Source organism: Neomonachus schauinslandi, chromosome 3, assembly GCF_002201575.2.
Source record: "Neomonachus schauinslandi chromosome 3, ASM220157v2, whole genome shotgun sequence".
Lineage (NCBI taxonomy): Eukaryota > Metazoa > Chordata > Mammalia > Carnivora > Phocidae > Neomonachus > Neomonachus schauinslandi.
In genome coordinates this window covers 179,495,494-179,508,951 of record NC_058405.1, presented here as the reverse complement: position 1 = coordinate 179,508,951, position 13,458 = coordinate 179,495,494, and the positions used below count along the sequence as shown (strand labels likewise).

The 13,458-nt window shown below is 38.2% G+C and overlaps 1 protein-coding gene across 3 annotated transcripts in view; it reads left to right on the top strand.

Moving 5' to 3' along the window:
* Window positions 1-13,458, top strand: part of DOCK10 (dedicator of cytokinesis 10) — a 252,381-nt gene that overhangs the window by 226,979 nt on the left and 11,944 nt on the right. For all 3 annotated transcript variants that reach the window (XM_044913434.1, XM_021682949.2, XM_021682948.2), the window contains exons 46-50: window positions 652-709; window positions 1,037-1,135; window positions 3,700-3,806; window positions 5,985-6,107; window positions 6,245-6,358. In XM_044913434.1, the coding sequence (XP_044769369.1) occupies window positions 652-709; window positions 1,037-1,135; window positions 3,700-3,806; window positions 5,985-6,107; window positions 6,245-6,358 (501 nt within the window). The remainder of the gene's footprint in view (window positions 1-651; window positions 710-1,036; window positions 1,136-3,699; window positions 3,807-5,984; window positions 6,108-6,244; window positions 6,359-13,458) is intronic.

The window sequence follows — 13,458 nt, the reverse complement described above, 5'->3', positions numbered from 1 at the left end:
AAATGGAGAAATAACTCCACAACCTTCAAAGGGAAAAGCTGAAGTCATTTGGACCCTTCAGCAGGTCAAGTTCTAGTACGTGTTCAGCAATGTTCAAGGCTTTTCAGGAGATAAGAGAGAATAATAAAATCGCCATATAGTCTGGTTGGGCGGGAGCACACATGTTACATTAGGCCACACTATTTAATCAAGTACCACCTTGTGAAGCAACCATCTTAAAAATAGTAGATATTCAAAGGAGGCCATTACTGGAAGGAAAAAAGCTTAATTTTACTCCCAATTTAGATCCTGATGCTGTAGCTTGTAGTTTTACCAAGAAAAGAAAATTGTGGATTTTAAAAATATATACATTAGACTTAAATATTAAGGAAGGAAGGTAGTTCTATTGAAAAATTCTTCAATTCAGCTCATTCACCCACTTGAAGACTACTCCCAGAAAAACACAAACAAAAGTTCCAAAAAAAATTGTATTCTTGATTGTGAACTTTTTGGAAATCAAATCTATTCTTGGTTTTGATTCTTTCATTAAAAGGATTCCTCCACATATTCTCACGAGGAATACCGAGTCACCTTGGAAGATTCGTCCTGATTAGACAAATAGTAAAATCTACACTGTGCCTTCCTCTGAAACGGTTTTCCTTTTTATTACAGGCTGCTATGTGCTACATCCATATAGCTGCCCTCATTGCGGAATACCTGAAAAGGAAGGGTAAGACGACCATGTGCAGGGAGCAAAGTCTAGAAGTTGACATGTTGAAACCTAAATTACAATTAACTTATTAATTTTAGGTTGTATTAATCTCAGTTATGTTTTATTTAGTAACATTAATTTTCACAGATATTTCTAATTATACTGTACTTATAAATTTTAGCTCTCTCATGCCATTATCATGTTTATTTTATGTACAAAAAGGCTAACTGGTCAAACTCTTAGTTCAAAATGAGAATGTTTCATTGGTTAATGATTTAGAGTCTCATAAGCTTGTATTAACACCAACATGTAGCAATGTCTTAACCTCATCTTGCACTACCATAGGTTACTGGAAAATGGAAAAGATTTGCACACCATCCCTGCTCCCGGAGGATATCCACCCCTGTGATAGCTACCCATTACTAACAGCTCCTGGTGGAGGAAGTGAGTGGCCTAACTCTCCCGCATAAACTTTACCCCCATGGAACAGTACAGAAGAAATCACATTGCTGCTTAAAGTCTACTTTGATGAAACTTTTAAATGTATTCTTAGAAGCAAAAACTATCTCAGACCTTCATAACTCCCACTGTAAAAGCTTGAAGCTCCTACCACTCCAAAATCTACCCAAATTTATGAAGTGTAGAACTGAAAAGTTCTCAGCACATAGAATTACATCTTATCCAATATGTAGGATTCTGAGTCATGGCCATATTTGCTACCAATCTGCATACTAGTTTGCCCTTGGGATTTTATTTTAAAATTGTTTAAAATTGCAAGAGAAATCTATTTAAATTTTGAAATGTAATAAGACGACTCATTTGAAAAAAGGAATGCCAGAAATATATATACAGGACTCTATAATGAACATGTTCCATTTCCTTTTTTAAAAGCATAAACTGATTCAGACAATTTACAACATACAATAATTTACAGTATTGATTTCCTTTAATTAAGAATATGTCATCCTTAAAGTTTGATGAAAGATTTTGTAACAATACCTAAAGAATTACTCTTTGTAAAACATTTGGCAATATAGCTAATCCACTTAACCTGTTTTCTCTTGCAAAAGTTTGTTCAAACCCAAAGGTTATGGCCAGCGATGTATTAAGTGTAGTGGAAACCTCAGTGTATGAAAAACAGAAACAAATCTTTAAATATTAAAATCAAAATAACTGAACAAAAGTTAAATGGACTTTAGTTACAATATTTTGGAAACTTAATTAATCCCTATTCTTTTAAATATGCATATATTTTCTAAAGACTCTCAGTGGATTTTGCAAATAAGGCATTTGAACCAAATGACCAAAGTGAACTGTGAGACAGGGAAGTCACTTGTTTGAGGAGAAGACCAGATCTGGCATGATGAATCGTGTCCACGCTAAAATTCAGGGATCTTCCTGCTTAGCTCCATACTTACAATTTAGCTTCATTTTTATATGCACGTCATCAAACGCATCACTGTTTTGTCTAACGTACCCTTCTTCCCCGTCTATTTTGTATTATAATCAGACACTGTACAGCTCCATAAAAATGATTTCAAATTCTAACAAAAAACAAAATTGAAAAAACCTGATAAAACTAGAGGTCAGTTTGAGAAATTATGGAAACTTATATCCCAAAATATTGTGTGAAATCTTAATATTCAAAAAACGTTAAATACCCATTCCAGACCTAAAGTAACACTGGACTCTAACACACCCATTGAGAAAAGAATATATTTGTTTAGTAAACTCTAAGGAAGGTGATTTTTTATGATGCATTAACATATATTCATATCCATTGGCATATATCTGAAGTCCTCAGCATACTTTTATATTATGATGTTGCTAGGTCAGAGGAATAAAGTATCCCTTCAGTACAATGTGCACTTAATAAGAGTATCACCAAATATAAGCAACTCCAGAAAATACAACTGTAATAATGACCATCATCCTGCAAAAAATATATAATGATTTTCTCTCCTATATATCCCTGCTAATCGATTGTCATATATTAATATATGTTTAATTACAGAAGTAATATTATTATTTTCAAAAGTAGGAAAGTAGAATTTTTAATGCAAAGATTAGATTGCAACAATTATCCTAATTATAATTTCAAGCACTTTTGGGGAGTGATCACTGAGTTACATAGCCCATGAGCTGATAATTAAAAATGAAAATATCTCACAACAGGATTAGCTATAATTTTAAAAGCACTTGCTCCATGTAAGGGCCCACACTAGACTCTATGCTGGCAATATCTTGATTAGTTGCCAGTAATAAGTCTTTGAGTTAGGTGCTATTATGGCGTGCTGTTTTCAAGTGAGAAAACCAAGAGAAGTGATACAACCTAACCCAGAGTTCATGGTAAGCTTGTGATGGGGCCAAAGTTCAAAGGCTGGTCTGTTACCCCACGCTGTGCTCCTGACTACTCAAATTCTCTACTATTCAGTTCCAATCCTCCCTCTGGGGACATTGTCCATGATCAACTGTCTTTGTATATTATCTGTAGAGCCAGATCTTTTTATTTTTATCTTGGTAGCCACAGTGCTAGGAAAATTTAGATAATGCAAAAGAGTGAAAATTGGCAAGGAATGAACATTGTTTCCATAATGCACTGACCATACCAGGTGTTTTCTCAAATATTAATGTATTGAATTCTTTCAACTATCCTTTGAAATAGATATTAACATCTTCAGTTTAACAAATGGGAAGAAACAGGCTCAAAGAGTCTGGCCAAATTAAAACACTGGAACCATGTCTACCTACAAATTCTGTATTCTGTCCATAATTCTGTGCCACGTTCTAAAAGAAAATGTGTCACTTGAAAAATGATACAAAATTAGAGAACAGGATCATTGGTTGCCCTGGGAGAGAATATTTATCAACAGTCATTATATACCCATCTCGTTGACTATGTGAGTTTTATTGTACTACCACTTGTAACATCATAAAGAAAGGCATTATCTATTCCAAACAGGATTTGGCTCAAATAATAATGTCTCATTTTGTTTGGTCCTCTCAAGGCATGTTCTCTATGGGCTGGCCAGCTTTTCTGAGCATTACACCAAATATTAAAGAAGAAGGAGCAATGAAAGAAGATTCAGGAATGCAAGACACACCATACAATGAGGTTAGATCCATATAATCTAGTGTACAGTAACTGAGTAAAAAGATGCATTGAACTGTTACATTAAGCTAAAGATGGAGGAGAAAATCTTATTCATAAATCAAATAAAATTACTGTAGAATAGGACTTAGGGTAAATGAAAGACAGGCTAAAAAGCTGAGATTAATAGATCTCAAATTCCATTGATAAAGCATAATTTTCAATGAATATTTAAACTAAACTTTACTTCTCTATTTATATAATGTCTATATATATATAATACTTCCCAAATATATAATGTCAGCTCTTCTATAAGATATGAAATCATTAGTCCTTTGGTAAACATCATAAGGGATGCTGAAAATTTTGTGAGCTGGTCACAACTTTTTTTAATGCATTAGAAAGTTTGTTTGTAAATACACTTGAACAGAAAGGCTCACTAGTTTCTGCAAAAAACCTTTTTTTTTTATTAAAGATTTACTTATTCATTTGAGAGAGCGAGAATGAGAGAGAGTACATGAGAGGGGGGAGGGTCAGAGGGAGAAGCAGGCTCCTCGCTGAGCAGGGAGCCCGATGCGGGACTCGATCCAGGGACTCCAGGATTATGACCTGAGCCGAAGGCAGTTGCTTAACCAACTGAGCCACCCAGGCGCCCTCTGCAAAAAACTTTTTGATTTGCAAACCATGGTTATTTTTCATTAATCTAAAGAAGCTTTCTAGTGGCAATTACATAGCAACAATTCTGATAAATTAAACAGCTCCCTCATCAAGTAAATGAAATATTTCATAAGCTAACTGTTTAAATCTTAATGTTATGTAGATTGAAAAAAAAGGGATACAGAAAGCAAATTTGGGGGCCAATTTTAATTAAATTTTATATATGATTTATATTAATTTAGTATACCTTGCAAATAAACAGTAAATTCAGATACATATTTATTATGTTAACTATTTCAAATAACGTTTAAGAATCTTTTCTTCAGGGGCGCCTGGGTGGCTCAGTCGTTAAGCGTCTGCCTTTGGCTCAGGTCATGATCCCAGGGTCCTGGGATCGAGCCCTGCATCGGGCTCCCTGCTCCGCGGGAAGCCTGCTTCTCCCTCTCCCACTCCCCCTGCTTGTGTTCCCTCTCTCGCTGTGTCTCTCTCTGTCAAAATAAAATAAAATAAAATCTTTAAAAAAAAAAGAATCTTTTCTTCAAAGACATTGTTGAAAAGATTCCAACAATATTATCCACTTTTTTTAGTGAGTATATAATTTGATTCAGCTGAATATTTATTAAACAACTAATATATGTGAGGCATTGAGTTCAGGATGGAGGACAAAGATAAATAAGACATAATTCTGACTTTCAAAGAGTTTAGAATCTTGAGAAGGACAAACTTTTTTCAGGGTGGAGAGTAGCCAGTCTAAGACCCAACAAGTATAAATCTAGGCAATTAAAAGGAAACAACTTTTTAAGTGACAGTGGTTGGGATGTAGATGGATGAGACATATATGAAAGCTCTCCAGACTTTTGCACTGGATCTTGCCATTGATGAGACTTGAAGGTTCTTATAGGTGTAGCCACACACAGGTAAATGTGTGGAGGTATAAAAGTATTCTGAGAGTGGAGTGGTACAGGATGGGGTACCCAAAGTGCAAAGTCAGTGACAACGGGTGGGGGCACTGAAAGGGAGGTTGGTGCCTAATCATGGAGCTCCTTCAATGTTGTGCTAGAGAGTTTGGATGGCCGTTCAGAGACACTGGAGTTCCTACAAAGGTTTAGGGCAGTGGAGAGCTCATGACCAGATTTACATTTTAGAAAGAAGGATTCCTGGAGAACAGCACATAAGATGGACCAGAAGGAAAACAGATTACTAGAAGACCACTATGGGGTCTGGAGGTGAAGGAAGAGGGGTTTGATCTAAGGCAGTGACCATAAAAATGGAAAGGACTAGACAGAGCTGAAGGCATTTCATAGATTCAAATTAGCAAGTCTGAAGGACTAATTTGGTGATGGAAAGAGAAGAATCCAAGAAGACCCCACCATCGCTTCCAGGATGGGTGTAAATGCCAAGAACAAAGACAGGGAACACAGAAACCCCACTATAAAGAAAACTGACAGTGTAACAGTTTTGAAAACAAGTTTTAGGGATGAACCACAGTGAGTACACCATATTTACACAGTCATGTAAAATCTCATTTGATTTGGGGGATTGCAGAATATCCTGGTGGAGCAGCTCTACATGTGTGTGGAGTTTCTTTGGAAGTCTGAGCGATACGAACTCATCGCTGATGTCAACAAACCCATCATTGCTGTCTTCGAGAAGCAGAGAGACTTCAAAGTACGTTTCCTGAGCCCAGAGCTTGGTCAAAACATCCTGCTTTAAATTGGTGAATTACTTATAATTTTCAAAAGGGAAAACTCCCTGTTTTCTGTGTCAGCATCACCTTCATGAAACCCTTTGATTTATGGTTTCAGAAATTATCAGATCTCTACTACGACATTCATCGATCATATCTAAAAGTTGCAGAGGTGGTCAACTCAGAGAAGCGGCTGTTTGGTCGCTACTATCGTGTAGCATTTTATGGGCAGGTAAGTTCACCAGAAGCTATGTGGCCTCTACATTCTGTTAAACAATGAAACTGTCTTTCATTCTCTATGAGACATCAAACTCCACATGGCAAGGGATTAAGAGGATGTGGGTGTGTCTGGGTATATTTGAGGGTTTTTCTGGATGTGAGGGTCGTATGTTTGTCCATGGGAATGTAGTGAACTGGGGAACAAAGGGGCAGAGAAATCTAGGGGTCTTAATACAAATTGAGGTAAACCAGTGATTTCTAACTTCTTGGAGAAAGAGAGCGTTTCTTTTTCAGCATCCTCTTCTTCCCAGTTAACCCCAAATATCTAATTATAGTTTAAGGTCATATGTTAAGGTGAAATTAAATTGAACATGTTTTAAGAAATGAAATTCACAGCATTCTGGGAAATAAAGACTTCCTAGGGCCTCCACCATATCAAAGCCCTTTGACTTTACAATCACGCATTTTCTTTCCCCCTCCTTCTAAACTACCACTGATTCTAGGCACAATGCCTTATGTTATATTTTCCCCCTGTGTTGTGAGTCAGTATAACTGTCAAGTTATCTTTCCCAGCTTCCCACCTTAGCAGTGAACCAGAATAATAATATGAGCAAGCCATAGCATTAGCTGGAAAATTAAGTGAACATATTCTATATTAATTATGAATGTCTCTGAGCAGCACTTTAGGTGGAGCAAACCCAGGCATTATTTCAGCAGCATACCTCGGACTCTGACTTGTGTGCATGAACATTTCATCCTTTTATTTTCATAGTTGGAATCCCTCTCGTTTTCTCTCATTTCCCTTCCTTCCCCTCACTCACATAAAGCAGTATTGCCAATAGCTTCTTTTTCTCCTCGGAATGTTTGAAGGCAGCAGCTGAAGAAGTCAAATCCAGCATGGTCATTCTAGATTATTTCCCATTAAAGTCTTCTGAAAAACATCTATTTTCCCCTAATCGCCAAAGGCAGCTTAAAAACTAACTTCCGAATTAATAAAGATTAGCTGCTCTCTACCTGGAAAGAAAAGTGTCACCCATTAGCCACTTACCATAAACAAATTAATCCAACTGAGATTTTCCCATGTGCACAGCTGCACCAGGATTGCGGAGATAGCCAAAGCGGGTAGAGACGGTCCACAGATAGAGACTAAATGTAGACATGTGTGGGGTCCCAGGAAAAGAATCGGAACTATTTGAAGTGGTAGTGTACATTTCGGGGAGACAATGAGGGAATATTCAGGGGAGGAGGAGGAAGATAGGGAATGGTATCTTGAACATCATGAAGAAAAGAAGCAATATTTGCCCTTGATGAAACATTAGCAAGAAAACGGCAGAACACCCCATTGGGAAGGGAATGTGGGCGTTGAGGGATGGCAGGGGAAAAGACAGGGTTTTGGGGAAATGGCTGCAGGCTAACTGAGACCCAGAGAAGTGACACACAAGATGGTTCTCAGCCAACCAAGATTCAAATCTACAATCCTTCAGGCAATCCTCCCAATGAAAAAAGTAATAAGCTGCCATGAATAGCCCGGTCTTGAAAGTGAGATGCCCACCTGATGGTTTCTCCAGCCCGTCTCTAATATAGGGATACTAAACAGGTAGAAACAAACCCTACTGCTTTCCTACCAGATTTTAATGTGGATGTTTACTCTTTTCTTCTTTTGGTCTTGATGGTTCCAGGCTGTGGTAAGTTTTCTCTCCCTCTCCTTTTGCATGCTCTAATAATCCTCACACTTCCCTCCGTATGGTGTACTGAACCTTAACTTTTTGTGTACAAATCAACATTTGGTACAAAGGTGAGATTATCCTGCTTACCTTCATTTGGGAGTCATCCTGCATTTCTTGAACTAAATTGTATTTATTCCAGTTATCTGAATTACAAAAATGTATCATTTACTTTTCACGTATATTATCATTCTACACAAAGGTAAATGTGGTTTGAAAACCTACATAAACACACTTACCCTTGTGCACACAGCCAGATAAATATGAGCACCACATAACTGCAGTACGTGAAGAGTAGTAGAGATTGCCTGCTCATTTCAGACCACTGGGAATTGCAGCTGATTAAGAAGGGCACGGTGGTCAGATTTTTAGAAGTTGGAGTGGTGGCCATCGATGGACACCTTCCCAGGCTCCTGAAAGGACCTTGCTCCTTTCCACATATGTATTGTGGAGAAACAGGGCTCTCTCTGGTGGCAAGCTCTGAGCTTTCTCAGTGGTGATGGTCTTACTGCTCAACACAAAAGATGACCAGTGGACTAAAGCATGACCCCGTAGGGCAGATTAAGTCTCCTAAAGATGCAGAAAGAACTGATATAAGAAATGTTGGAAAACCAGCAAAGGCAGAAATAACGTCCTGGTGCCTAGAGCTCTGTGACACAGAAGAATTTTCTTCCTTTTGTGAACCATGTGAAAGTGCCTATATTCAGTCATTTTTTATCTACAAAAATGATTCACCAATAAGTCGACATAATTATTGCTGATTAAGCTGGAAAGACAAATTCCTTCATTATCCACACATTATTTGTCCATTCAGTTCTGCTCGTCTGACCACTACATACTTTTTTGTAATTCTTTAATCCCTCTCCATGTCCACACCAGGATTTTCTACCTTCATTTACAAAATGCGAGTCATGGGTCCCTAACTCACCTACTAAAAGAATACTTGAAAACCCTTGTACTAAATAGACTGAGTCGGGGGCGAGGGGGAAGAACTGGGAAGAGCTACTTTCAAATGACCTAACTTTGGTTTTTTTGCAGATTTCTCAATAATGTGTGCTGATTGTGCACTTGGCTTTTTTTTTTTTAACATGCCGCCAGTATTCTCGATTGTCATTTATTAAAAATTCCAACCTAAGCTTAAAAGTGTTTTGTTAAATCTGCAGACCTGAGTACAAGCCTAGGCATGGTACTTTATAAGCTCAAACCCCAGCCTCCTTTGAACAAAAACTAACAGGGGTCAACTAACCTACACAGCCATTTAGAGCCTCAGTCATCAAATGAAATTCAAATACCTGTCCCAGAACACCAAATGGAAAGTGTGAACTACGGTATGCAACAAGAGCAGATGGTGCACATCACTTTACACTTGATGATAAAGAAATACCAACTAGATTTGAACATTTCCCTGAATGTGTGCAGAATGAAGGTTCCAAAGATCTAAGATAAAGTCTTAACTACTTGATTAGCATAATCCCCATAGTCAGAAATAATTTCTTTTTCATGATGTTATGCCTCTGTGAAATTCATCCTTTAATATCCAAGTTGGCATGTCTCGCAATCATGTTGCAAAGATCATGGGAATATAATATGCAGTAGGCTCTTTGCCTCCACAAGGCCTTTGGGTAAATATTTTAGTGTCCCGTGTGCATAGTGCTTTCATTACATAGTATTGGCAGAAGTAGTTAATATTATGTCTGAATGAGCCAGACAACAGAAAACCGGCTGGAAACTGTTCTTTCATGGCAGGAGCTTTAAAAATGCAAGTCTTGCATAGTGTGAATTTTCTAATGCGATACCTGGCATCATTGATTATAGAAAGAATTTTACACAGAGCAGCCTATATATAGCACCCTCCAAAGTGTCCCTCAAGTATTCATTTCCACAGTGATGAAACAACAGTGGCGATCAAACATCAGCTGTAATCAATGAAATACTTAGGCTCTGATATTTAGCATGTAAGGAAGCAAGTGAATGCCAATTGCATAACTTAAAACATCAGATGCTCTCGGAATGAATAAATGAAAGGCTGGAGGAAATTTTCTTCTGTTGACCAAAGGATATCGAGTCCATGATTCTCAGTCATGCCTACGTGGGTGTAGATGTATCTCAGAATCTTGATAGAAAAGAGATTAAGAGGAGGAGGGAAGGTGTATGTGTAGTTTAAAAAAACCCCTTCTCCATTCTGGGTTGTGATACATCCTTCTGGCTCCCCACCTCTATGAAAATCATTGATATAAAATATATATATTTCAATACATATAATGAGTATACAAATTATGTATAGAAAGAAAGGTTTATATTTGTATGAAAACGTTTCTCTGCATTCTTGTAGCTTCTCTTCTCTTCTCTTAGTATTTAGCCCATTATTAACACTTTCTGACCCACATTTATACACAAGGTTCCTCCTTGGATGCATTCCTTTGTTTGTGAATTTCGAATTACTTAAGTATAATGGCAGGGGCCCCTATATTTGACATCCCAATAATGATTCAGGGGCATTGCAAAAACCTGCAAAAACATCTAAGAAGGAGTCAATGATTTTAGTTGTCAGTTTACTGAAGTGCATTTTTATCATAATCTATTGCCTTCCAGTTCCATAATCTGTACATGTTAACTCTACTGATTCAAAGTCCTTGTTTAACTAGAATATGTGCTAATTCCAAACGATGACTGATCAGAACATTTATCACATTGTACAGTGACATTTAGAAAATCAAACTAGCAAGGGAAATGCACATTTCCCATTGCTTTGAAATGCAGTCTACTCATAACCTTGGGGCTAAAATAAAACAGAAACTGCCCCTGGATTTTCATCACCTGGGTCCCTAGTTATAAATCATTTATTTCATAGACAGAGCTGAAATTGAAAACTTAAGACAATGTCCTGTGGCTCAGTGGGCTATGCTTTGATAGTTTCCCTGGGTAAAAGGTAGGCGCATATTCCAAATATTTTCAGAGCTGCCATTGATCTGGCTCCCAGAGCTCTTACACGATCCCTGGAAGACAGCCAAGTAAATTTTTAATTCTGCTACTCCAGCTCCTTCCTCCTTATTTTAGAAAATAGTCCCAACAGGTTGATATTTCCAGGCTACCTAGATAAATAATCACAATTTCTTTCTGACCAATCACTTGCCAAAATACTGAAATCAACATCAGTAGACCTTTTATAATAAGGAAAATTGTAGTGTCTGTGGGAGAGGAGCTGAAGGTATGTATTTTTAAGCACTCAGTTAAGCTGTTTCCCTGCACGTTAGTCAGAGCTCAGATCGTTCTAGTGACACAGAATGTTCTTTATTGCTCTCCTCCTCGTCACAGCTAACACGCACCAAGGGCCCACTGTGTGCCAGGCACTGTTCTTGGGGTCTCCCACTAGATTTCTGAGTCTCTACTATTTCCCATCCTCCAGATCAAGGAGCAGGGATGAAAGAAGGTCACGGCTCATGACCAAGGCCACGCCGTCATAATAATGACAAGAAAATCCTGCTTCCCACCTCTCCTTTTCTGCTAACCCTGGATTCAGAAATTTGTGAGAGGAAAAAATTCGCAGCGAAATGTCTCTTTGTGCTCGTTTTCACAGTGTGGTGAGAAAATCTTTTCCTGGAACTTGGAGACGTTTTTCTTATCGAAAAGGAAGTTGTAAATGTTGCTACGGCTCTTGCCCTGTGGGGGTTCTGGTTGATGCCCTCAGAAGCCGTGTCTCTCTCTCATGTGTCAGTCTGTCAATTTTAGCCACTAACTTCTGACCTTGAATCAGACAAATCTTCACAAAGGCAGCAACGGAAAAATCATGGCAGGCAGGAAGTCCTGTGGGAACGGAGCCAGACCTCATTTAGCCCTACCAAGGCTTGAGGAGTGACAGCAAGCTGCTTTTCATGCTCTCGACACTCCAAGTCACTTCTTAAAGCAGTTTGGGGTCAGGGCACTCGTATATTCAGCTGTGTTTGGTCTTGAACATTCTCAAAGAAATTGTTCAATAAAAAATCTTGATTAAAATCCGTGGAACCTTTTCCAGTTCTACCTGGTGCAAATATACCCTTTTAAGATGTATGCCCTCTGAGAACTATTCCATTCATCTGTGTATTCATTCGACAAATGTAGAGTGAAGTTCCTAAAGACCAGCACTGTGTTAAACACTGAATATGTGCTGTTGGACAAAGACCGTTCTCCGTCTTTAAAAAGCCCAAAGTCGATTTAGGAAATGCACGAGGGAACAGGCAACCACCTGCTTGACAAGACCTGTGCTGATGAACGTGCCTTGTTTGTTGTCTTCAGTTGCGCCCACTTATGATAGAAAGTACACTGCTCACAGTGGCCACACCTTATACTTTGCAAGTATAAGGCCCCATACAGATGTGCCTTTTGATCATTATTCTTAGATCACCTCACATGAGCCAACAAGATAGCATTAGAGCACTTTATCCATGTTTTTTTTTTTTTACATATAATGAATATTTTTTTTAGTCACAAGTGATAAAAACAAAAAAAAGTATAGCTAAGATTCTTTCTGACCTCCAGAATCTTCACCTGGCCCTCGAAACTGTTTTCATGAGGCAAATTCTGCAGCCAGGAGAAAACCGTGTGTGCTTGGGTTCTTAACTCCCGACTTCATCTAGTATTCTGAGTTCACAAGTATCCCACAGGAAAGATGCATCTGTGTCTCTTCAAAAAGAAGGAGTTATGAAGACTGCCTCACTGAGTTATCCTCAGATAATAGACTCCTACCTTCCCCTGGTTTCAAATCAGACAACTACAATTAGCAGAGGCTAAAACCTATTTGCTCCTGTGGCGTAAAAACGATGGCATGGTTATTATTTTCAATCCCAATCCTAGCTTTGCAAAAATGTAAAAGATCTATTAGTAAAGTCAACTGAGTGATGAAATTGCATATGGTTGCATCGGGTCTCTGAAGACATATTACAGTTATTTTTAAAATAGCAGTATTTGGGAGCATACCATATGTCATTTCTGTGGTGACAACGATCCAAAGTATGGTGCCTTCACATCTAACACGATGCGGGATGCATAGCAACGCATAGCTCTAGATACCTTTACATGACATGCAGACTTTCCTGTGCTAGTTTCAAAGACGTGCAGAAAACCTTTAAATAAAAAGGCCAAAAATTACTCCAGACTCTGTGTTCTACCCCAGGCTGCCACATGAGGGCATTCTTCTCCCAAAATATACGCAAGCAGGTCTTACCACTGATTTCTACAAACAGAGAAAATATGTGTGAGATTATCTCATAAGGGTCTTTGGCCTGGTTGGGAGTGTTTCATTAATGACTGATTCTAACATGAGATTTTGTTTTCTTTACTTGACATTTTCTCTGATTGTGAATTTTATAGGGTGCTAATCAATGGCTTGGATGACGAGAGACTGGATGTATTG